At 37.4% G+C, this 24,855-nt stretch overlaps 2 protein-coding genes across 5 annotated transcripts in view; one reads left to right on the forward strand and one right to left on the reverse strand.

The window, feature by feature from the left end:
- The window catches only part of LOC127418169 (ras-related GTP-binding protein A-like), a 64,500-nt gene extending 43,665 nt beyond the window's left edge, over window positions 1-20,835 (forward strand). The window contains exons 10-11 of one of the 4 annotated variants that reach the window (XM_051658613.1): window positions 1,837-1,982; window positions 19,717-20,835. In XM_051658613.1, coding sequence (XP_051514573.1) covers window positions 1,837-1,940 — 104 coding nt within the window. In that variant the 3' untranslated portion in view covers window positions 1,941-1,982; window positions 19,717-20,835. Of the gene's footprint in view, window positions 1-1,836; window positions 10,059-19,716 lie in introns of those variants that run through there. The other 3 variants (XM_051658612.1, XM_051658614.1, XM_051658611.1) reach the window with 3 other exon arrangements.
- Window positions 14,246-24,855, reverse strand: part of polr1d (RNA polymerase I and III subunit D) — a 64,543-nt gene continuing 53,933 nt past the window's right edge. The window contains exon 5 of the mRNA XM_051658631.1: window positions 14,246-17,928. Within this exon, the coding sequence (XP_051514591.1) occupies window positions 17,854-17,928 (75 nt within the window). The 3' untranslated portion in view covers window positions 14,246-17,853. The remainder of the gene's footprint in view (window positions 17,929-24,855) is intronic.

Below are 24,855 nucleotides of genomic sequence, written 5' to 3' on the forward strand. Positions count from 1 at the left end.
AAGGCTCTGGGTTACTGATCAGAAGGTCGGGGGTTCAAGCCCCAGCACCGCCAAGATGCCACTGTTGGGCCCTTGAGCAAGGCCCTTGACCCTGTCTGCTCCAGGGGCGCCGTATCATGGCTGACCCTGCACTCTGACCCCAGCCTAGCTGGGATATGTGAAAAAGAAGAATTTCACTGTATATGTGCAAATGTATAATGTGTGAAAAATAAAGAAAATTATAGTTATAAATTAAAGTATAGTCAGGACATTACTGATGTAAAAAACAGCACCATCACTATTTGAAAAAAGACATTTTTTTTATCAAATCTAGACAGACCCCATTTCTAGCAGCCATCACTCCAACACCTTATCCTTGATTAATCATGCTAAATCGCTAATTTGGTACTAGAAATTCACTTGCCATTATATCAAACACAGTTGAAAGATATTTGGTTCATTAAATGAAGCTTAACATTGTCTTTGTGTTTGTTTTTGAGTTGCCACATTATGCAATAGACTGGCATGTCTTAAGATCAATATTAGGTCAAAAATGGCAAGAAAGAAACAGCTTTCTCTAGAAGCTCGTCAGTCAATCATTGTTTTGAGGAATGAAGGCTATATAATGCATGGAACTGCCAAAAAACTATTTCAAACAAAGGTGTACACTACAGTCTTCAAAGACAAAGGACAACTGGCTCTAACAAGGACAGAAAGAGATGTGGAAGGCCAGATGTACAACTAAACAAGAGGATAAGTACATCAGAGTCTCTAGTTTGAGAAATAGACACCTCACATTTCCTCAGCTGACAGCTTCATTGAATTCTACCCGCTCATCACCAGTTTCATGTACAACAGTAAAGAGAAGACTCAGGGGTGCAGGCCTTATGGGAAGAATTGCAAAGAAAAAGCCACTTTTGAAACAGAAAAAAAAAAAAAGGTTATAGTGGGCAAAGAAACAGACATTTTACAAAAGATAATTGGAAAAGAGTGTTTTGGATCTTAACCCCATTGAGCTTTTGTGGGATCAGCTAGACTGTAAGGTGCATGAGAAGTGCCCGACAAGACAACCACATCTATGGCAAGTGCTACAGGAAGCATGGGGTGAAATGTCGCCTGAGTATCTGGACAAACTGACAGCTTAGAATGCTAAGGATATGCAAAGTGGTCATTGCTGCACGTGGAGGGTTTTTTGATGAGAACTCTGAAGTAGTTTAAGTTTTTTTTTCTTTTTTTTTTTTTTTCTAAATTGTAATAGTAATTTTGCATGTTATTAATGTCCTGACTATACATTGTGATTAGTTGAATGCAACTTTGGTGAATAAAAGTAGCAATTTCTTTCTATAAGAGAAAAATCTGTACATTATTCCAAACTTTTGGCTGCCAGTGTACATTTTCCAAGACAATTAAGCACATTTTCTCCCAAAATTCTCATTACTCTGTGTCCAGCTGTTTTACTTTTGCATTTTTTTGTAATTATCATTGTTCTCAATTACATTCTCATGACCTGAAATTGTAAAATTATTATTATTATAATTATTGGGGGGGGGGTGCTTAATTGTCATAATGTCATAATGCAGCAAAGAAAATCTAAATAGTCCTAAATATTTTCTCTGTGGAAAATAAAATATTTATATTCTAAATTTATATATTATTATTAATTTTTTTTGTGAAATTTTGAATTTCTTTGTGACATCTACCCTTATGTCAAACATGAATATTTGATGTGTAAATACATCATGTTGTGGAGTTTCTATAATAAATTATTAAAGTAGTTCTGTGGTCTATCCCTAAAATAATCTCAGAGTAAAGTATGTTGTGACAGAGTTCACTGACTCACTGTCTTACTCTCTCCAGCGTCTGCTGCCACCCTCATCAACATTCGGAATGCCAGGAGACATTTTGAGAAGCTGGAGCGAGTAGATGGACCCAAACACAGTCTGCACATGCGCATGCGCTAGACATACAACACATGCAGCACGGAACGCGAGTGTGTGCAGCATGCACGTCTAAACCTCTTTTACATACATGCCACCCAAGCTATTGAAATTAAAGCTGTGTCCTTCATTTTATCTTTCAAACCATATCAGGAAGCTAGTGATTATATATATATATATATATACACACACACACACGGTTGAAGTCATTAAAACGTCAAATGAAGTCATTTAGGACATATACGTTTTGCATGACATGAGTAATTTTTCCAACAATTGTTTACACTTTTAATTGACTATATCACAATTCCAGTAGGTCAGAAGTTTACTACGTTAACTGTGCCTTTCAACAGCTTGGAAAATTCCAGAAAATTATGTCAAGCCTTTAGGCACTTAGCCAATTAACTTCTGATTGGAGTCAATTGGAGGTGTACCTGTGGATGTATTTTAAGGCCTACCTTTAAACTCAGTGCCTCTTTGCTTGACATCATGGGAAAATTAAAAGAAATCAGCCAAGACCTCAGAAAAGGTCTGGTTCATCCTTGGGAGCAATTTTCAAATGCCTGAAGGTACCACATTTATCTGTACAAACAATAGTATGCAAGTATAAACACCATGGGAACATGCAGCCATCATACCACTCAAGAAGGAGATGCATTCTGTCTCCTAGAGATGAATGTAATTTGGTGCAAAAAGTGCAAATCAATCCCAGAACAATAGCAAATGACCTTGTGAAGATGCTGGAGGAAACAGGTAGACAAGTGTCTATATCCACAGTAAAAGAGTCCTATATCGACATAGCCTGAAAGGCTACTCAGCAAGGAAGAAGCCACTGCTCCAAAACCACCATAAAATAGCCAGACTACAGTTTGCAAGTGCACATGGGGACAAAGATCTTACTTTTTTGGAGAAATTTCCTCTGGTCTGATGGAACATAAATGGAACTTTTTGGCCAGTGCATGTAAACTTCTGACCCACTGGGAATGTGATGAAAGAAATAAAAGCTGAAATAAATCATTCTTTCTACTATTATTCTGACATTTCACATTCTTAAAATAAAATAGTGATCCTAACTGACCTAAGCCAGGGAATGTTTTCTACGATTAAATGTCAGGAATTGTGAGTTTAAATGTATTTGGCTAAGGTGTATGTAAACTACTGACTTCAACTGTGTGTATATACACTACCGTTCAAAAGTTTAGGGTCACTTATTCTTTATTTTTTTTATTTTTTCACATTTTAGAATAATAGTAAAGTCATGACAACTATGGAATAATAGAAATGGAAATATAGGAATTATGTTGTGACTAAAAAAATCCAAAATAAATCAAAACTGTGTTATATTTTAGCATCTTCAAAGTGGCCACACTTTGCCTAAATTTTGCAGAAATGTACTCTTGACATTTTCTCAACCAACTTCTTGAGGTATCACCCTGGGATGCTTTTTAAACAGTACTGAAGGAGTTCCCATCTATATGCTGGGCATTTAGTGGCTGCTTTTCTTAATTATTCGGTCCAAGTCATCCATTTCAAAAAAAAATTTTTTTTTTTTTTTTTTAAATAAAATGTTAGTTTTGTTATTAAATAAATTAATATGTTGGCACAATTATATTTTTGTCTACAAAACTAATTTCAAAAGATCAAAAGATTTTTAAGATCATGAGAAACATTTTAGGCAAGTGACCCCAAACTTTTGAACGGGGGTGTGTGTGTGTGTGTGTGTATATGTGTATATATATATATGTATGTGTGTGTATGTATATATACGTACGTACGTATGTATGTAGACGGAGAGAGATTTATTATTCTATTACTCAGTGCGATCACTTCTTTCTATATGCTTTATGGCAAACATATGTCGATAGGAAAGCTTAACAGCGTCAGCAACAGTAACTAAGGAAAGATAGGTCTTTCTCTCTCAATTTCAAATTCAAGTGAGCTTTATTTTCATGACTGTATGCAATGCAAAATGTTGCCAAAGCATTCGTTAACAAAAAAGCAAGCAAACAAACAAACCATGTATTACGTACTTATAATAATAATGGGGCCTGGGTAGCTCAGTGAGTAAAGAAGCTGACTACTACACCTGGAGTCGTGAGTTCAAATTCAGGGCGTGCTGAGTGACCCCAGCCAGGTCTCTTAAGCAACCAAATTGGCCCAGTTGCTAGGGAGGATAGAGTCACATGGGGTAACCTCCTCGTGGTCGCTGTAATGTGTGGTTCTTGGTTGGGTGCGTGGTGAGTTGTGCGTGGATGCCGCGGAGAATAGCGTGAAGCTTCCACATGCGCTACGTCTCGGTAACGCGCTCAACAAGCCACGCGATTCGATGCATGGATTGACAGTCTCAGACGAGGAGGCAAAGATTTAGCACACATTCTGCTGCTAAATCTTTACATTCAGCCTTATCGCCTAGAACATATGACAGTTGCTCTATATTACTCACTCTGCTGAATTCAGGCAGGATCTTTTATATGAGTATAAAGTATGTGCTTTTAATGGTCTCATATTTACTACACTCAGTGAGGAAATGAAGTTATTCCTTTATGACTTCTTAAGAGCAGTGTGAACAGCCTGTTCTGTCTGGGTCTCCAGCTCTGTCTGTGTCGACTGTGCTCACTCACACAGTACTTCGTTAGAAGCTTTCTTTGACGTTAGTCTTTAAATGTATATTCTAAAGTCTTAATTTTTTGAAAGCAGTTCAATTTGTATGTTACTTTGAGTTTGCCAATAATGGAGGTATTCTTTTGTTGTTTTTTGTGTTTGTGTAAGTTTTGACCACCTGAATTGAATTGATGACAGTTTGTCCACTAAATACTGTAAAGGGTCACTCTCTGGGTGTGCTGCTCTGTTTATGTGTGATGCACACAGTGATGCTGGTTTTTTGGGGAAGAGTCTGACAGGTAGAACCAGAACTTACTGGCTCTCTTTTGAATATCAGTCATAAGAGGGAATGTGCCCAGTTCTGCCCTACAGCCCAAGTTTTGAAGCACTTCTGTGAACTCCCAGGATGTTTTTACATAATTCAAGGTAGAAAATTTAAACTGGACTTTTGTCCCAGGACTCTTAATTCAGTTTATATTTGGGGCCCGAGATTTCACTGCCATAGAGAAGTATGGGTTTGATGATGAAGTCAAAAATTTTCAGTCACAGTTTATTAGGGAGGTTAAAGTGATTTAATATAGTGGTTGACTGATATATCGGCAAGGCTGATAATTCTGCCGATATTCTGAATTTTTTTAGTAATCGGCATTGGCCGATAAATTTTCCCGTTTGGTCGATTTTATTTTTTAATTTTTTTACGTGCCATCGTGTTAATGCAATAATCGACTGGTATGCAACACAGTATCATTTAAACGGCCCGCACATCAGAGCTGTGACAGATGCGTTTGAGCTCATAATGTTATAGTGCTCGCCTGTTTCATTATCCCTCTCTCTCTCCTCAACAATTCCCTGTAACTTTTGACTGTCTTGTCTAATGATAAAAAGGCAAATATCATATACCATCTGCAAATATGCGCATATCTCGTTTAAACAGATGTAATAAACCAACCTCACACAACTTCAGCAGATCCAGCGTACTGTGGAGTGCTCATAAATCTTCCTCTAAAGTACATACACTAACAGTCTCTCCTCATCAGTTCCCTGGAACTTTTCTAATGATAAAAGGCAAATATCAATAAAACTTCTGTTATATACAGTCTGCAAATATGCAAATATCTTGTTTAAACAGATGTAATTCGTGTGTTTTCTTCCCATCGAGCGCTCATCTAATATCTTCCTCCTGAAGCACGTTATTCTATCAGCCAGAATTAAAAAACATAAGGATCAAAAGTTCCTCTCATTCACAAATCATGATGGTACGTCTGTGACAATCCAAGTAGGAGATCCAGGCCATTTAAACTGTCAGGAGATAGTTGCTCGCGCTGGATCCACACGGGCGCGTGAGCGCAACTTCAAGGCTGTGTCCGAAACCAGGAAAATGCTACCTCCTGAGGTTGTATATGGAGGTAAAATAAAAATAAGGTGCTTTTAAAACTGTTCGGAGACCAGTCTCTTTGAGTTAAGCCATTAACTGATTAGGCAGCAAGGTAGCAAGTCAGCTGCCTATGTTTTCAGATGCAGCCCAAGGTAAAAGCGCTTCACGTATCCTATAAGTAAATGTCTTATTCACTATTCACTGTATGTGCAATTGGTTTGATTCGGTAATTTTTTTAGAAAATGCAATTGCTAACGTGGACATGCCATCCATGGTTGCTGGACTGCTGTGTGTACTGTTATTTCCTCCTTCCTAATATATTAACAATTTCTTCATGAGCAAATAAATTAACAGAAAAAACAGAAATCTGAAGAAACTGCTATCTACCATTTAAAATACAATATAATTTTTTTGTTTTGTGTGAAATTGAGTAAATATAGTGCTTAATAAGTTTATAAATTTTATGTTTGTTATTTACTATATTAAATTGTGTGATATATTGGCATTGTATCAGCCTATCGGCCACCCTGCTCTCTGGATATCGGCCATTAAAAAACCCATATCAGTGGACCACTGCTATAATATGCTCTATACAAGCTTTGTCCATTAAGTCTTTTACTGCCAAGTCAAATTGTCCAGAAGCCGAGATTGTTAGACATAGAAAATTATAACTAGTAACATGACTATGAATTGGTCCCTCAAATTTAAAAACATTTTTTTTTTCTTATAAGATGGTTTTCTTTTGAAAAATGATCACTTTTGACTTGTCCATGTTTATTGGTAATGCCAAGTTACTGCAGAAATTTCTAGAATTGAGAGGATTTTATGTAATCCCTCTTAAGTAGGTGAGAGCAGCAGCAGATTGACTGCGCGCAGAAGACATTTGATTTCTCTAGTTTGTTAATTTCCTCGAGTGAGTCAGGGCTACATGAGTTTTGAAGCACTGTGGCCAATTCATTGATATAAATATTAAAGTGGACTTAGACTGCAGCATTGACAACTCCCTTATTCTGGGTGAAATATTCAGTACGGTTTTAGTTTATTTTAATGCAGCATTTGTTGTCTTTATATTAGTGTTTTAAATTGATAAAAAATTATTAAAAATAATGATTAAATAATAATAAATAGTTATATTTAAATTATTATAAATAATATATATGTTATAAAATAATCATAATTCAGATAACTAAAATGCATTACTTTATTGTGGCAGACAAGTAAAGCATTGATAAGACAATAAAAAAACAATTGGCTTTAGAAGCCAAAATATTGCTTATTCCCATATTATTGAACATACGCCTATCATTGGCTTACAGTTCACAGCAATCCATTTTGCAACTGAATTCGTCAGTCAGTCTGAGATTTATTACAGTATAACACTCTGTCTACACCGGGCACGTCCGTTGATGCAACGCGACGGCTTGAGGCTGTCCACACTGGACGCGTGGATACGAACATTCTAAACCATTTATTTGTGTTGTTGACAGTACTAGTAACCAAATAGTTCTAAAATAGAATGGGACACCAGTGTAGATGGCATCATTGAATATAATGGGTTCTATTGCTTTTAATATGACGTGTGATTTGCGTCTGGTGTAGATGGTGTAAAGGCTTTTCTAAGGACGCGACAATGTACAGATGCATCAGACAAACGCCTGTTGAGTGTCTCATTTTGGTTGTCACTTCATAAACATACTGGTTTTAGGTCGCTGTGTCAAGTTTAACGCAGTTTGACTAGATTCACTAGATTCTATATTGTTCACCCAGTCTCCCCATCCCTAAAACCTAGGTGTGAACAGCTACAGTACCCAGGGGTTCCATCACGTGTCAAAGTAGTATTGCCAAGTCTTCATGCCAAATGTTGTTTTCTTCTTTTTTTTTTTTTCTCATTTACATAAACATATTATCACTGCATACTTGCATATAAGTATATTTTTATGAATTTTATGATGTTATGAATTTGTTCTCTGGGTATGCAGAGAAACCTGATAAATAAGTGTACCCTTATTGTGTACGGGGGTCCATGGGCATGCACCCACATGATCAATTTTTTGCAAAAACACCATAAGTGTTCAATTTTGGTGACTTTGAGAGAAGCATTTTTATATTTTCTTCAGTATGTTTACTAACATTTATGTAACAGTTTGCTGCAAAGCATTTATAAAATACTTGTTTATGTGACACAGCACTAGTTGAAGTTTCTCAGTTACTTCTCAGAAACCAGCTTTTTGTTTCAATTGATTGTAGATAAATATCCACTTCATCCAGGACTGTTTTTTCACTGCATGTTTTACTGCATGAGAAACAATCTCACCTAAACCTCACAGGGGCTACTTTTCTTAAATGTCTTTTTTTATTATTATTATTTTGTGTGTATGTATGTATGTGTGTGTGTATATATATATGTATGTATGTGTGTGTATATATATATATGCAAAAGTTTGGGCACCCCTGGTCAAAATTTCTGTTGCTGTGAATAGTTAAGTGAGTAGAAGATGAACTGATCTCCAAAAGACAAAGTTAAAGATGAAATATTCTTTTCAACATTTTAAGCAATATTAGTGTATTATATTTATTTTGTAAAATTTTAGAGTGAAAAAAGGGCCCCATGCAAAAGTTTGGGCACCCCAAGAGATTTGAGCTCTCAGATAACTTTTACCAAGGTCTCAGACCTTAATTAGCTTGTTAGGGCTATGGCTTGTTCACAGTCATCGTTTGGAAAGGCCAGGTGATGTAAATTTCAAAGTTTTATACATACTCTGACTCCTCAAATCTTGTCCCAACAATCAGCAGCCATGGGCTCCTCTAAGCAGCTGCCTAGCACTCTGAAAATTACTTTAATTGATGCCCACAAAGCAGGAGAAGGCTATAAGAAGATAGCAAAGTGTTTTCAGATAGCCTTTTCCTCAGTTCATAATGTAATAAAGAAATGGCAGTTAACAGGAATGGTGGAGTTCAAGTTGAGGTCTGGAAGACCCAGAAAACTTTCAGAGAGAACTCCTCGTAGGATTGCTAGAAAGGCAAATCAAAACCCCTGTCTGACTGCAAAAGACCTTAAGGAAGATTTAGCAGACTCTGGAATAGCGGTGCACTGTTCTACTCTTCAGCAACACCTGCACAAATATGACCTTCATGGAAGAGACATGTGAAGAAAACCTTTCCCGCATCCTCACCACAAATTTCAGCGTCAGAAGTTTGCAAATGAACATCTAAACAAGCCTGTTGCATTTTGGAAACAAGTCCTGTGGACTGATTAAGTTAAAATATAACTTTTTGGCCGCAATGAGCAAAGGTATGTTTGGAGAAAAAAGGGGGCAGAATTTCATGAAAAGAACACCTCTCCAACTGTTAAGCATGGGGGTGGATCGATCATGTTGTGTTGATGCCAGTGGCACAGGGGAACATTTCACTGGTAGAGGAAAGAATGGATTAAATTAAATACCAGCAAATTCTGGAAGCAAACATCACACCATCTGTAAAAAAGATGAAGATGAAAAGAGGATTGCTTTTACAACAGGATAATGATCCTAAACACACCTCAAAATCCACAGTGGACTACCTCAAAAGGCGCAAGCTGAAGGTTTTGCCATGGCCCTCACAATCCCCCGACCTAAACATCATCAAAAATCTGTAGATAGACCTCAAATGAATTTCACAAAACTAGAAGCCTTTTGCAAGGAAGAATGGGCGAAAATCCCCCAAACAAAAATTGAAAGACACTTAGCTGGCTACAAAAAGCTTTTACAAGTTGTGATACTTGCTAGGGGGTGTTAAAAAGTACTGACCATGCAGGGTGCCCAAACTTTTGCTTCGGGCCTTTTTCCTTTTTTGTTATTTTGAAACTGTAAAAGGTGAATATAAAAAAGTAAAACTGCTTAAAATATTAAAGAAATGTGTCATCTTTAACTTTAAGCCTTTTGGAAATCAGGCCATCTTTTGCTTGCTTAGGTAGTCACAGCAACAGAAATTTTGATCAGGGGTGCCCAAACTTTTGCATGCCACTGTATATATAGAAGTCAAAAATGCAGTACAAAATTTGGCTACATTCATGTCAAGATGACTTGTAATAAATGACTTATTACCCTGTAATAAATTTCACAAAAACTGTAATACCTATTGAACCCAAACAGAGGAATTAAAAAAATAATAATAATAAATAAATAAAATTACAAGAGGGTACAGTACAGTGTGATAGCACATTTGCACAGTTACAATGTTTACTTTACAATGACAATTTGTGATAACATCTATTATATAATTATTAATTCTCTGGGTACACAAATTCCCTCCATCTTCTCCACAAAAACACCTTTTTTGTTTTTTTTTACTTTGAAAGAAAAGGTAAGGATTTCCATCCTATATATCTCAGTTACAGTTGCTTCCAGTCATCTTTAGTGGGTGAAGTAGGTTGAAGCCATTTACAAGTAATAGCCTTTTTGGCTGCTACCAGGAGTATTTTCCATAGGTATGTAGAATTAGTCTCATAGAAATCCAAGTTTCCAAAATATAACACATTAAATTGGAATGGAATGTTAATCTTTAATATAGCATCTAATATAGGCTATTTAATATAGTCTTTCCAAAATAGGTGAATAACTGGACATGCCCAGAATATATGATGATGATTTGCTACTTCGGAGTTACATTGTCTCAAACACTGAGATCCTGTTGCATTGGAGTAACAAAAATGTAATTACGTTTTTCCAGGCAAATAATCTCCACTGGTGGGGAGCTTGTGGTTTCCCATTGAAGTTTACACGTATTTAACCAAACCTCTTCTGTTATAATCCTATTTCCTTCCTTATCCCATTTTGTTTTGACATAGGAGGTAGATTCTGATCTATTATTTTGAAGACAATGATAAAATTTATAAATTACTAATTGTAGAAGCCTTATAAGCAGACAAGAGTATCTTCACTAGATAATTTTGTGCCCAATTCCTCTCCTTATTTACAGTTGAGTTAAAGTAGTGTCTTATTTGAAAATATCTGAACAAGTCATGATTACCCAACCCAAATTGATTCTTAAATTCCTGGAAAGGTAAGAGAATATTATTGTTCGAAATAGAATAATATGATGTAACTCCTTTCTTAATCCAGTTCTTAAAGGCTTCGTCCAATGTATTTGGAGTAAAATCCGTATCATATGCACACCACCTCAATATTTTAGATCTTCTTTTAATTTACACATTTTAATTACTGTTGCCCACGTTTCTAAAGTAGTAGTAATCCATAGATATCCTTTACTTATATAAATTCTTAATACATTTTCATCTGCAATTACTGCTTGAGATGGTACTTCAGAAAAAAGCGAACATTCAATCTGTTTCCATCTGGCTTTATACCCTGGATTATACCAGCAAACTATGGGTCTTAATTGGGCAGCTATATAATAATCTTTAAGAGATGGGAGGGCCAAACCCCCCTTTTCTTTAGGTATCTGAAGTGTTCTATACCGAAAACCTTTTTGCCTTGACAGATAAATCTTATAATCCATTTGTCCCAGTCTCTAAATTGTTCTTCTGAGATCTAGGGAGCATATCTATTTTAATAATGCCCACTCTTTCCCCTAATTTTAAAAAAGGGATAACATTCCACCTCCGAATATCTGCTCGTAGTTTGCTTTTTAAGGGTCTATAATTGACATCAAACAATGTATTATATCTTTTGACAGGTACCTTTTTATTATAATTAATCTTATATTTTGCCCTTATTTCTTCTGGAGGGATATAATTGTAGCCAATAACCTGTGTTTTTTGCCCATTTAGTCTGTATCTTGATAAAGTACCAAATGTATCTACTGTTGAAATAAGGTTTATAAATTATATTGCAGGATCTCTAAGATATATCAAAAAAGAATCTGCAAATAATGCTACTTTATGTTCTTCCTCACCGATCTTTTTCCCCCTAATATTGTGACTTTGGCATATCCATTGACTCAGGGGTTCAATAAGAAGGGGAGAAAGAGGGCACCCCTGTCTCGTGCCTCTTTCCAAGTTAAAAAAAAAATTAGACAGACTACCATTCACTTTAATTCTTGCTTGTGGACGCTAATATAATAACTGTATGGCTTTAAGTGTGTTTTTATGGAAACCAAATTGTTTAAGACTTTATATAGGTATGACCACCTGACGGAATCAAAGGCTTTTTTGGCGTCCAAACTCACTATCATTGCTGGTATGTTACTCCCTTGAATGTGTTTCAATATATAGTGTGCATCTGACATTGTCCTGCATTTGTCTTTGCCAAATGAACCCTGTCTGATCATTATGAACTAATTCTGGAAGTATTTTTTTCTATTCTGCTAATAAGTATTACTGAATATAACATATAATCAACATTCAGGACTGAAATAGGCCTATAAGAACCATATTCTAGATTGTCTTTTCCTTCCTTTGGAATAGGGGACATAATCGTCTCATTCCAAGATATCTCCTTTCCATGAAGTGCAGTGTTACAGGCAGGAAGAAGGATAGGAACAAGCTGTTCCTTGAATTTCTTACACCATTCTGCCGTAAACCCGTCTGTGCCTGGTGATTTGTTTGATTTTAATCTGGCTATCTCTGTCCGCAGTTCTTGTGAGGTTATATCCTTTATTAAACTTTCATTTTGTTCCTCTGTTACTTTAGGTAAGTTTAAAGAAACTAGGAATGCCTTGATGCCTATGCTGCATTTAGTTATCTTATGTCTGTCTTTTTAAGTATAAATAAATAGTCTATTCGAGAGTATTTCGAATGTGGGTGGGAATAGTGAGTACAGTCTGTGGGGGAAAATATCTTTCCAAGTTTCCTTTCTACAGGTGCATCTCAATAAATTAGAATGTCATGGAAAAGTTCATTTATTTCAGTAATTCAACTCAAATTGTGAAACTCGTGTATTAAATAAATTCAATGCACACAGACTGAAGTAGTTTAAGTCTTTGGTTCTTTTAATTGTGATGATTTTGGCTCACATTTAACAAAAACCCACCAATTCACTATCTCAAAAAATTAGAATATGGTGACATGCCAATCAGCTAATCAACTCAAAACACCTGCAAAGGTTTCCTGAGCCTTCAAAATGGTCTCTCAGTTTGGTTCACTAGGCTACACAATCATGGGGAAGACTGCTGATCTGACAGTTGTCCAGAAGACAATCATTGACACCCTTCACAAGGAGGGTAAGCCACAAACATTCATTGCCAAAGAAGCTGGCTGTTCACAGAGTGCTGTATCCAAGCATGTTAACAGAAAGTTGAGTGGAAGGAAAAAGTGTGGAAGAAAAAGATGCACAACCAACCGAGAGAACCGCAGCCTTATGAGGATTGTCAAGCAAAATCGATTCAAGAATTTGGGTGAACTTCACAAGGAATGGACTGAGGCTGGGGTCAAGGCATCAAGAGCCACCACACACAGACATGTCAAGGAATTTGGCTACAGTTGTCGTATTCCTCTTGTTAAGCCACTCCTGAACCACAGACAACGTCAGAGGCGTCTTACCTGGGCTAAGGAGAAGAAGAACTGGACTGTTGCCCAGTGCTCCAAAGTCCTCTTTTCAGATGAGAGCAAGTTTTGTATTTCATTTGGAAACCAAGGTCCTAAAGTCTGGAGGAAGGGTGGAGAAGCTCATAGCCCAAGTTGCTTGAAGTCCAGTGTTAAGTTTCCACAGTCTGTGATGATTTGGGGTGCAATGTCATCTGCTGGTGTTGGTCCATTGTGTTTTTTGAAAAGCAAAGTCACTGCACCCGTTTACCAAGAAATTTTGGAGCACTTCATGCTTCCTTCTGCTGACCAGCTTTTTAAAGATGCTGATTTCATTTTCCAGCAGGATTTGGCACCTGCCCACACTGCCAAAAGCACCAAAAGTTGGTTAAATGACCATGGTGTTGGTGTGCTTGACTGGCCAGCAAACTCGCCAGACCTGAACACCATAGAGAATCTATGGGGTATTGTCAAGAGGAAAATGAGAAACAAGAGACCAAAAAATGCAGATGAGCTGAAGGCCACTGTCAAAGAAACCTGGGCTTCCATACCACCTCAGCAGTGCCACAAACTGATCACCTCCATGCCACGCCGAATTGAGGCAGTAATTAAAGCAAAAGGAGCCCCTACCAAGTATTGAGTACATATACAGTAAATGAACATACTTTCCAGAAGGCCAACAATTCAATAAAAATGTTTTTTTTTATTGGTCTTATGATGTATTCTAATTTTTTGAGATAGTGAATTGGTGGGTTTTGTTAAATGTGAGCCAAAATCATCACAATTAAAAGAACCAAAGACTTAAACTACTTCAGTCTGTGTGCATTGAATTTATTTAATACACGAGTTTCACAATTTGAGTTGAATTACTGAAATAAATGAACTTTTCCACGACATTCTAATTTATTGAGATGCACCTGTATATGTGTTAATGGTCTCTTTGTCAATTTAGAGGAGTCCAGTTTTGAGTTCAGGATTAAGTTTCTGGAGTATAGCTTGATTGCTGATCATTTTCGTCTGAAACTTTTCAGTCGCTCCACAAAATCCAGTGCTGAGTTTGTTTCCACTGAACCACCTCACCCTCTTTTCATTGTCCAGGTTTGGCGCTGGATGCGTTCAAGGAGCATCTGTTGTGGTGGGATGACATCCACCTGTAGGCCCCGGTCCTTCATATCCTTTGTCACCTCCTCTGCAGAATTGTAGAGCACTGTTTCTCAATCGTAGAAAACCCGGAGTTTTGCCGGATATGGAGTCTGGAACTTGATTCATTTTTCCTTTAACGTTTTTTTTTTTTTTTTGCCTGTGCGTATTCTTTGCATTTGTTTAGGACATTTGGGGGGTAATCGTGGTCACATGTAATTCGAGTATTGTTCCATATCAGTCCTCCTTTTTTCCATACCTGCCTTTTGTTTTATAGCTCAGGAATTTGACGATGATGGAGCGTGATCTTGTGGTGTCCGTGGGTTTCGGTGCCAGAGCTCTATGAGCCCTCTGAATATGCAGGTCTGTCGATGGGTCAAGCCCCAGCCCATTCTTGAGTAGGTCTTCAATGAAGTTGATGGTGGTTGAGCCGTTTTCGCTGCCCTCTGGTAGTCCATATAATCGGATGTTATCCTGCCTGGACCTACCCTCCTGATCTGTCATTTTGCCTCAAGCTGGGCCTGAAGTTTTAGCAGTTCAGACAGCACCTCCCCCGTCTGTTGTATTTGTTCCTCAGCATCTGTGATATGACTCTCGGCTTCCATCCGCTTTTTAGTGTTATTTAAATCTTCCTTAATGTCCGCCAGTTTTTCATCATTTTCCTTTTCTGAATTCTCTTCGAGTATTCTCATCAAGCTAATTTTCCCCTCAGTGTTAGCATGTCGACAACCGGCAGGATCCGTTTTGCTTTCGATCTCATCTTGACGGCCTGGGATTTTCTTTTGTCTCGCCCTGGTTTCCATCCTTGCCCCACTTTCCATTGCAATGCTCTGTCAGAATTTTGTGAGTATTTGAATAATTAGGGGCTTTTAGGGAGTTTTTGTCGGGAGAGTGGTATTCTCACGCAGCCATCAGTGTTCACGTGCTACCGGAAGTCCCCACTTTTCTCAATTTTTACCTCTCATTTTATTCAGATGGAATTATTTTTAGGGATATAGCCTACATTACAGCCCTTCTCTTCAGTCACTTGTTTCTCTGCAAGACGTAATGCCATCATGTGCTGACTTACATTTATTTTGTTGTTCTGGCAGATACCTTAAATAAAAACAGGTAGTTAAAAAGGTAAATTTATATATTTCTGTCATCATTACTCAACCCACATGAATTTCTCTCTTCTGTGTAGCACAAAAGATGTTATAGGCAGAATGTCAGTCAAAATCACCATTCACTTTTTTTTTCTCCATATAATGAAAGCGAATACTGAGAAAACGTGAAGTGATGACACGTTTTTCATTTTGGGTGAACTATCCCTTTATCATTCAATGCTCAAGTTTAAAGTAGACAAAATGCACGTTAATATGAACATGTTAACAGATGAAATCCTAAAAGAGGGGACCTTGTTGCTAAATAAGTTATGATGTTTACTGAAAGATAACTTGTATATTAAAGATAGATAAAACAATCATATTTTGAATATTGCATGTTGGCTATATTACAAGTATTAATATAATATTATTTAGATTATAATTATGTATACTATTACCGGTAAGCTACATATGGCCTACTTATATTATTGAGAAGACCTGTATACTATAGCCAACAGATGAGGGATGTAACGGGTGTTTAGCAGAGTGATTAATTTAGTTTGAAGCGTTTCTCTTCACTCTGAGAAGTTCTGGTTGCATTACACACATAATTTTTTGCTATTTCTGCCTTCTCAGAAATTCTGTACTGGTAATACTATGACAGGACCATCAAACAGCTTCTGTTGATTGGCATGACCATTTGGCTGGATCAACTGAAACAAAGAGATGCTCCAAAAGGAGGACAAATCTCCACACAAACAAACTTGGAATCCTTGAAATGGACAAATAACTGCACACACACATTTTATATTCACTCGAACATCTACAGTTGTTTAAGGATAACCATTTCTGACATAATGTCAGTTATGTTCCTCTATCATTGCATAAATGAACTTTTGGCTGAACTATTGGTCGACCGATATGGGTTTTTTAATGGCCGATGCCAATATCTAGAGGGAGGCTGATATATCACACAATTTAATATAGTAAATAACAAACATACATTTTTTAGTACTATATTTACTCAGTTTCACACAAAAATGTAACTTCGTAAAAAATCAAAAAAAAACTATATTGTATTTTAAATGTTAGATGGCAGTTTAGTCTGGGAAGGTGGCATAAACAAGCCCACTGCAAATTATGGTAAACCTCTCACCTTTTTCTCTTAGCTTTCCTTTTTGCGACATGAGCCGTGTCATTCCTGTGTATTAGCAGAGTAAAACTAGGGGGAAAAAGTAGTCATAAAAACTGGAACATGCCATCATCCACCATAGCGCACTCGCTCCAATGATTACATCTTACGCCATTGCCAAAAGACGGATTGTTACATACATTACGTATGATTTCTACACACCACAGTTAAAAAGAATCCGTCACCGCCAACTGGCCCAGATCGGCATGAGCGTTACGGTTATGCAACGAGAACTGTTCGGCTCGATGGTGGATGAGCGGCTAATGTCTTAAATCCTGTGTTCCAATCAGGCCGGATGCCAAGATTGATAGTGAACAAGGACTTACATTTTGGTCTGCCTCAAACATCGCTACAGAAGATATTAATTTCTCGAGTCATAGTGCCTTTCACAACACACATAGTTTCAAAGCAGCTTTACAGAAAATCATGCATTAACAGAAAATGAAACCGTAATCTATAAATTCTTAGAATCATCATTGTGAATTGTATTTAGAAACCCAGTGAGCAAGCCGAAGGCGACTGTGGCAAGAAACACAAAACTCCATAAGATGTTGGTTAAAGGAGAAAAATAGAAACCAGGCTCACTGTGGTGGCCAGTTCCCCTCTGGCTAACATCATGAATATAATGCCAATACTACTTAATTATGTAGAGTGCAAGTCATGGTTTAAAATTATTATACTAAGTAAGTGTTAAGGGTCAGTGTTTAAATAAAGGTTTTGTAAGAACTGTAAGATTAATGACTAATGTCTTTGAAGTTCATCCTGGATTAACTGCAGAAGTTCACATAGATGCATTGTCCTTTGTTAGTTGGCTGATCAAGGCTTTTGTTGGCAATTAATTGATAGTCTATGTATTCTATTATAAGAGTGTAGTCCATCATTAGACAGAGGTGATGCAGGCAGAGATCAGTGAGGTGCACTGCAGTTCAACTGGCCGGTAATTTCAGTGAGGTCTGTCCAGGTCCAAGGTTCAGGCAATGGCATATATGATGTATCCCATGTCTTATGGTTGGAGTTGGCATCAGTTCATCCTCTGAAGTGCATCGTAATAGACTGAGGTGATGTTTGGCTGGCACCGGCTGCATTTAGTCGTCATCACTCAGAGACATGTAGCAGTGGAGTCCAACACGAAGCAGGAATGGAGCTGGATCCAGCCGGTTCTGGTGACCACAGGATAGGAGTCCCGAGGTTGAGACAAGGATACAAATAGAATAATATTAGCATAGATGCCATTCAATTTACTGCAGAGTTATAGATCATGATCAGTGTTTCTGGTTCCGGCAGACCTAACTAAAGCAGCCTAATTGTGAGTTGAAGGATAAATTAGGTGTATGCCTGGCTAAATAGATGAGTCTTTAGTCTAGATTTAAACTCGGTGAGTGTGTCTGCATCCCGAACATTGTTAGGGAGACTATTCCATAGTTTAAGAGCCAAATATGAAATGGATCTACCTCCTTTTGTGGCTTTTGATATTCAAGGAACTATTAACAGGCCAGAATTTTGCGATCGTAATGAACGTGATGGAATATAGCGTGGTGGAAGGTCACTTAAGTACTGCGGCGCTAGATCATTCAAAGCTTTGTACGTAGCTAACTGAAATTTAACAGGTAGCCAATGTAACGACGATAAAATGGGGCTAATATGATCATATTTCTTGGTTCTAGTCAGCACTCTGGCAGCTGCATTTTGAACCAATTGAAGTTTATTTATTGATCTTGCTGGACATCCTCCCAGTAATGCATTACAATAATCTAGTCTTGAGGTCATGAACGCATGAATTAGTTTTTCGGCATCAGCAACAGAGAGTATATGTCGTAATTTAGCAATATTTCTTAGGTGGAAGAATGCTGTTCTACAAACATTGGTAATTTGATTTTCAAAGGACATATTGATAGCAATATAACACCTAAGTTCTTTGCTGTTGAAGATGATGTAACAGTACATCCATCGAGAGTCAAATTAATTTAACGGCTTGTTTTTAGAGGTTTTTGGTCCAATAATTAGTACCTCTGTTTTGTCAGAATTGAGTACAAGAAAATGTCTAGCCATCCAATCTTTGATTTCATTGATACACTCTGCTAATTTGGAGAACTGTGAAATTTCGTCAGGTTTAGAAGAAATATAAAGTTGGGTATCATCGGCATAAACGGGAGATTTGAAATCGGTCTATAATTAGCCAGTTCTCCAGGATCAAGTTGTGGCCTCTTACGAGTTGATTACTTTTATGCTGCCTTTTATGTTCTTTATGAAGCTTGAAAGTTTTGGACCCCATTAACTTGCACTGTACAGAAAATAATTCATACATCCTTTAAAATATCTTTGTTTGTGTAACAAATATTTTACAAGATGCCATAGCGCAATAAAGGCACTCCTAGAATACATTTTAAATACTTGGATGGTCGAATCTATTAGATTATACAGCTCTCGGCTGTCTAGACTTTTAATATAATCACTGTTTCAAGACATTAAATAATTTATGTAACAAATTGATAAAATAAAGAGGAATTCACTATTGGTCTTGCCCCCCAATGTAACATTTCTGGCACATTTATTTATTTTTTCAACTTATGGTGGGTTTTTTGCTCATAGCCCTGGTTAATTTCTGACCTTGACTGGGGGTAGGTATGTAACCCTTATGTTATTGTTTGTAAAATAAATGAAAAAGTAACGCAGTTTGTAAAAAGTTTGTAAGCTTTCAACTGTTATTTGCGCTCCCTTGGCATTTAATTTAAAAAATAATGATGACACATTTTTTAGAGTTTGTTACATTTGCATTAATGTGGTCTTAAATTGAACTTCATGAAACCATGTTTAATATAAAGAGGGACTAAGTAATCAGTATAAATTCTCTTGCTTTACTTAAAATCAGTCTTATGTAATGCCTAGAGCTTCAGTGAGTATGTAATATCAATGTGATGTTTGTTTGCTGCTTTTTCTCTTTTGTACAGGATGATTATAAGGGTGAACTGTTGCGAATGATCCCGAGGAATTCCTCCAGTTTTGCTGTCTTCAAAGTGTTTTTTCCAGGAAGCTTCTTCATCTGATGTAAAAAGGGGTTTAACTTGTTTTTCTTTTTTGCTTGCTGTTGTTGCAATGGGGCAATAGTGAATATTGAAAAACTCTGACAAGGTGGAGGGATTAAATATTGTAACTTGCGAGTTACTCGTACACAAAACGAAATCATAAAGTTGACATTTTTATACATGTCCATCTAAATATTGTCTCTTATTGTTTAAGCATCTCAGCTTGTTTTACTTTCTGTACTAATGTTGAAAAGGCTGTTTTGAAATCTGTTACTGTAAAACTGGTTTGAATTACCTGTGATCTGCACATCAATTGTGAATTATAAATATTCCACCAAAATAAATGCATGTTCTTCTGTAATGTCTTGACATTTAACAAAACCATAATTATTTTACCAGCAAAGAGTTGAACTAATAAAACAAAATGTCTCTTTCATCAAAACTATTAGTGGTTTCATAGATGGCCAGATCTGCTCATATTTTGGCAGCTAAAATATTTTAATATTTAAAATCCATATTTAACATTTTCACCCTCATGCCATCCCAGTAGTGTATGACTTTGTTCTGCTGAACACAAAGATTTTTAGAAGAATATTTCACCTCTGTGGGTCCTTACAAAGCAAGTGAATCAAATTTTCAAGCTCCAAAAAGAACATCAAGACTGCATAAAAGTAATCCATTAGACCCCAGTGGTTAAAACTACAGTATGTCTTCTGAAGTGATGTGATAGTTGAAGTCAGAATTTACATACACTTAGGCTGAAGTAATTAAAACAAATTTTTTAACCACTCCATAGATTTCATATTAGCAAAATATAGTTTTGGCAAATCGTTTAGGACATCTACTTTGTGCATGAAACGAGTAATTTTTCCAACAATTGTTTACAGACAGATTGTTTCACTTTTAATTGACTATATCACAATTCCAGTGGGTCAGAAGTTTACATACACTAAGTTAACTGTGCCTTTAAGTAGCTTGGAAAAGTCCAGAAAATTATGTCAAGCCTTTAGGCAATTAGCTTCTGATGGGCTAATTGCCATCAATTGGAGGAGTACCTGTGGATGTATTTTAAGGCCAACCTTCAAACTCAGTGCCTCTTTGCTTGACATCATGGGAAAATAAAAAAAAAAAATCAGCCAAGACCTCAGAAATTTTTTTTTGGACCTCCACAAGACTGGTTCATCCTTGGAAGCAATTTCCAAACGCCTGAAGGTACCTCGTTCATCTGTAAAAACAATAGTACGCGGAGGTCACGTGACGCCATGCGAGAAGCAGACGTGAATGACGAGCTCTGCGCACTTTGCTAAATTTTTAATTATTCTCATGTTATAATCTGGTGAAATTCGATACACCCAGTTACACATTTGCTCTTTGTGGTAAAACATGGCAAAGAAGTCAAAATCATCGAGATCTGGAGACATTAAAAGACACTTATGTGTTCAGGATGAAAGCCCCGACAGGCCTACAGACCGGAGACTCGATTTGGATGGCGTGGCAGGAGAAGAGGTCCAGCGTCAGTTGTCCAACATAATCAGAATTATGCGAGGAGCAAAGGAGAGCTTTCTTGGAGGAATCATAATATTTTCTTGTTCCCGGACTTTGCGAGTTAGACGAGAGAAACATGATTGGTTCAGGGAATCCAAGAAACTCTTGCATCAGCATAAGATCACTTTTGCATTGATGTTCTCGGCCAAACTGAGAATAGAAACGAAGGACGGTCGCAAAGTATTTACATGTCCCAATCAGGCAATGTCTTTTATAGAATCAATGGGTGAGTAAACATTGGGTGTTTCTCATGTGAGTGGGTCGACTCGCTGTACTTACTCTGGCTTTTGAGGAAGCTGGGCATCATTTTGGTTTCTTTTTGCGTTGGCTCCGCCTAGCGGCTGGAATTTGTTTTGTGAATAACACTTTCCTTAAAGAAGCTTTTGCATTGATGAAAGATTACTTTTGCATGGAAGTTCAAGACCAGTTTGAGAGTAGACACTACGGATGACCGCAAAATATCTACATGCTCACACAAAGGATGTCTTTTATAAAGTTGACGGATTGAGTAAGTCATGGTATATACTTTTATGCGGCCTCCGAGTGAATTGACTTGACAATCCGGGGAACTGGGATGTCGGTTTTGTTTCTTTTTGTGTTGGCTCCGCCTAGCGGCTGGAGCTTGTTCCGTTTACGGGACAGTGGAATGATTACGTCATCTGCTGAACTCATAACGACTGGCTCACTGAACATTCGTTTGTCTAACCGTGAAACTGAACGGTTTTATATCAGCTGAAATTTGTTTTGTGGAGGATCACACCTTTAAAACAGTTCTGTGAATTAATCTACATGTTCTTTGTGTTCATTCTTCCTTTTGGCTGTGGGTTATTTTACAAAGTATTTTCTGTTATGTAATTTTGCTTCACAAATTTGTGAGGCAAAATTGCCCAATCCAATGGCAAAGTTATAGTGGGGGCGCGTGGGCGTTCATGGACCTTTTGAGTTTAGAGGGATTGTCGCCGGTTGGCGCTCTCGTGCGCGGGGTTAAAGCGCACATTTTACTTTTTTCTGTTTGTTTTGTTCGGGGGGAAGTTCGGGGTTTGATTGTTTCACTAATGGGGAATGTGGTCTGTATAATTTTGTTTTTGACACACAGTTTATTTTTTTTATTATATCAATATGTCAGTTGTTAATATGAGTGTACTATCTCTCTCCACATGGAATGTAAATGGGTTGGGGCACCCCATAAAAAGAAGGAAGGTTATTACTTTTCTTAAACGTAAGAAATATGATATAGTGTTTCTTCAAGAAACACACCTTTCTCCACAGGAAGCGGAAAAATTTGGGAAGATATGGGGTGGGCATGTTTTCTTTAGTGCTGGCTTAAATAAGAGCAAGGGAGTCATTATATTGGTAAATAAACATCTACAATTCAAATGTCTCAAACAGATTAAAGATAAATTAGGAAGAGTAATTATTGTTTTAGCTGAAATTCAGGGGCAAAGGTGGATTTTGGCTAATATTTACACACCTAATGCTGATAATCAGGGCTTTTTTTTATAGATCTTGAAGGGATGTTGCAAGCCGCTGGCACCCTTCATGATATAATATTGGGAGGAGACTTTAATCTTTTGATGGATTCAGTCCTTGATCATAGTGAAGCAAAAGTGTGTAAGCCCCCTAGAGCAACAATGACGCTTCACAGGATGTGTAAATATCTTGGTCTTACAGATATTTGGAGACTTTTGATCTCATCTGGTAGGGACTATACATTTTTTTCATCAGTCCATAATATTTATTCTAGAATATATATATATATTTTTTTTATATCCGAGTCCCTCATTTCATCTGTTGTGGATTGCTCAGTTTGAAACATTTTAGTCTCAGATTACGCCCTGGTGAGTTTAGAGGTGGTGCCACATATGGAGAAAAAGAAATCATATAGTTGGCGCCTTAATGTGTCCCTTTTGCAAAATCCTGAATTCCAACAAATGTTAAAGACTGAAATCAATGTTTATATGGAGACCAACTGGTCCTCAGTATCCACTGTGGGCGTGGCTTGGGAGGCACTTAAGGCGGTTCTTATGGGCCGGATCATACAGTATGCCTCATTCACCAAAAAATCCAATGCACGAGAACTTGTGGAGTTGGAAGGAAATATTAAAAATGCCAAAGCAGAGCTGAAGTGCCGTTTGTCATTCGATGGCCTCAGAGAATTGACTCGATTGAAATACAGATATAATACTATTTTGTTGCGGAAAGTGGAGTTTTGGCTATTCAGGTCAAGACAGTCATACTTTGAGTCGGGGGACCAAGCAGGAAAACTTTTGGCTAGATATATAAAGCAGAGAGAGTCTTTTTCTACCATTCCCTCAGTGAAATCTGCTGGTGGTGAAATATTTACCTCAGCCATTGATATTAATAATGCTTTTAAAGAATTCTACTTTGATCTCTATAGTTCCATGTCTTCGTCTACTGATGAAGATATTAGAAACTTTGTGGAACCATTAGATCTCCCTAAACTGACAACCGAGCAAAAAAATTCTCTTGATTCTGAGATAATCTTGGAGGAGCTTGGTGAGGTCATTAAGGCCTTACCTACTGGCAAGTCTCCGGGGCCTGACGGCTTTGCCGCTGAGTTTTTCAAATTTTATGCTACAGAAATGGCTCCACTTTTGCTAGATGTTTATACTGAATCATTAAAGAATGGAAAGCTTCCGCCAACCATGACACAAGCCCGGATCAGTCTGATTCTTAAAAAGGACAAAGATCCAAGCGAGTGTTAAAGTTACCATCCAATTTCCCTGATCCAGTTAGATGTAAAAATTTTGTCAAAAATTCTGGCTAATCGATTAAGTTATGACATCTCTTATACATATAGATCAGGTGGCGTTTATTCGAGGCCATAGCTCTTCTGATAACATTAGGCGTCTCATCAATATCATGTGGTCAGTAGCAAATGAACAATCTCCAGTCGCTGCCATCTCACTTGACGCCGAAAAGGCATTTGATGTGGTAGAATGGGATTATCTTTTCAAGGTTTTGGAAATATATGGGTTCGGGAGAACGTTTATTGGTTGGATTAAGTTACTTTATAGACACCCTGTAGCAGCGGTACAAACATATGGATTAATTTCAGATTATTTTACTTTGAATAGGGGCACTTGGCAGGGTTACCCTCTTTCCCCATTATTGTTCTGTCTTGCCCTGGAACTGTTAGCAACCGCGATAAGAAAGGAGGATGATTTTCCAGGGGTGGTGGTGGGAGGTATGGCGCATAAACTCTTGCTTTATGCAGATTATATTTTATTATTTGTCTCTGACCACAGTAGATCTATGCCTTGCCTCCACAGAATTATTAATTCCTTTTCTAAGTTTTCAGGATATAGAGTCAATTGGTCTAAATCTGAAGCTTTGGCTCTGACAGCGTACTGCCCAGAAACGGCTCTCCAGCCGGGTGCTTTCCAGTGGTCCAAACAGGGCATTAAGTATTTGGGGATTTTATTTCCAGCAAATTTGTTTGTTTTAGTTAGAGTTAATTTTGACCCCTTAATAAAACGGTTTTCGAGCGGTGTGGGC

This window comes from Myxocyprinus asiaticus, chromosome 27 (genome assembly GCF_019703515.2).
Source record: "Myxocyprinus asiaticus isolate MX2 ecotype Aquarium Trade chromosome 27, UBuf_Myxa_2, whole genome shotgun sequence".
In the NCBI taxonomy this organism is placed as follows: Eukaryota; Metazoa; Chordata; class Actinopteri; order Cypriniformes; family Catostomidae; genus Myxocyprinus; species Myxocyprinus asiaticus.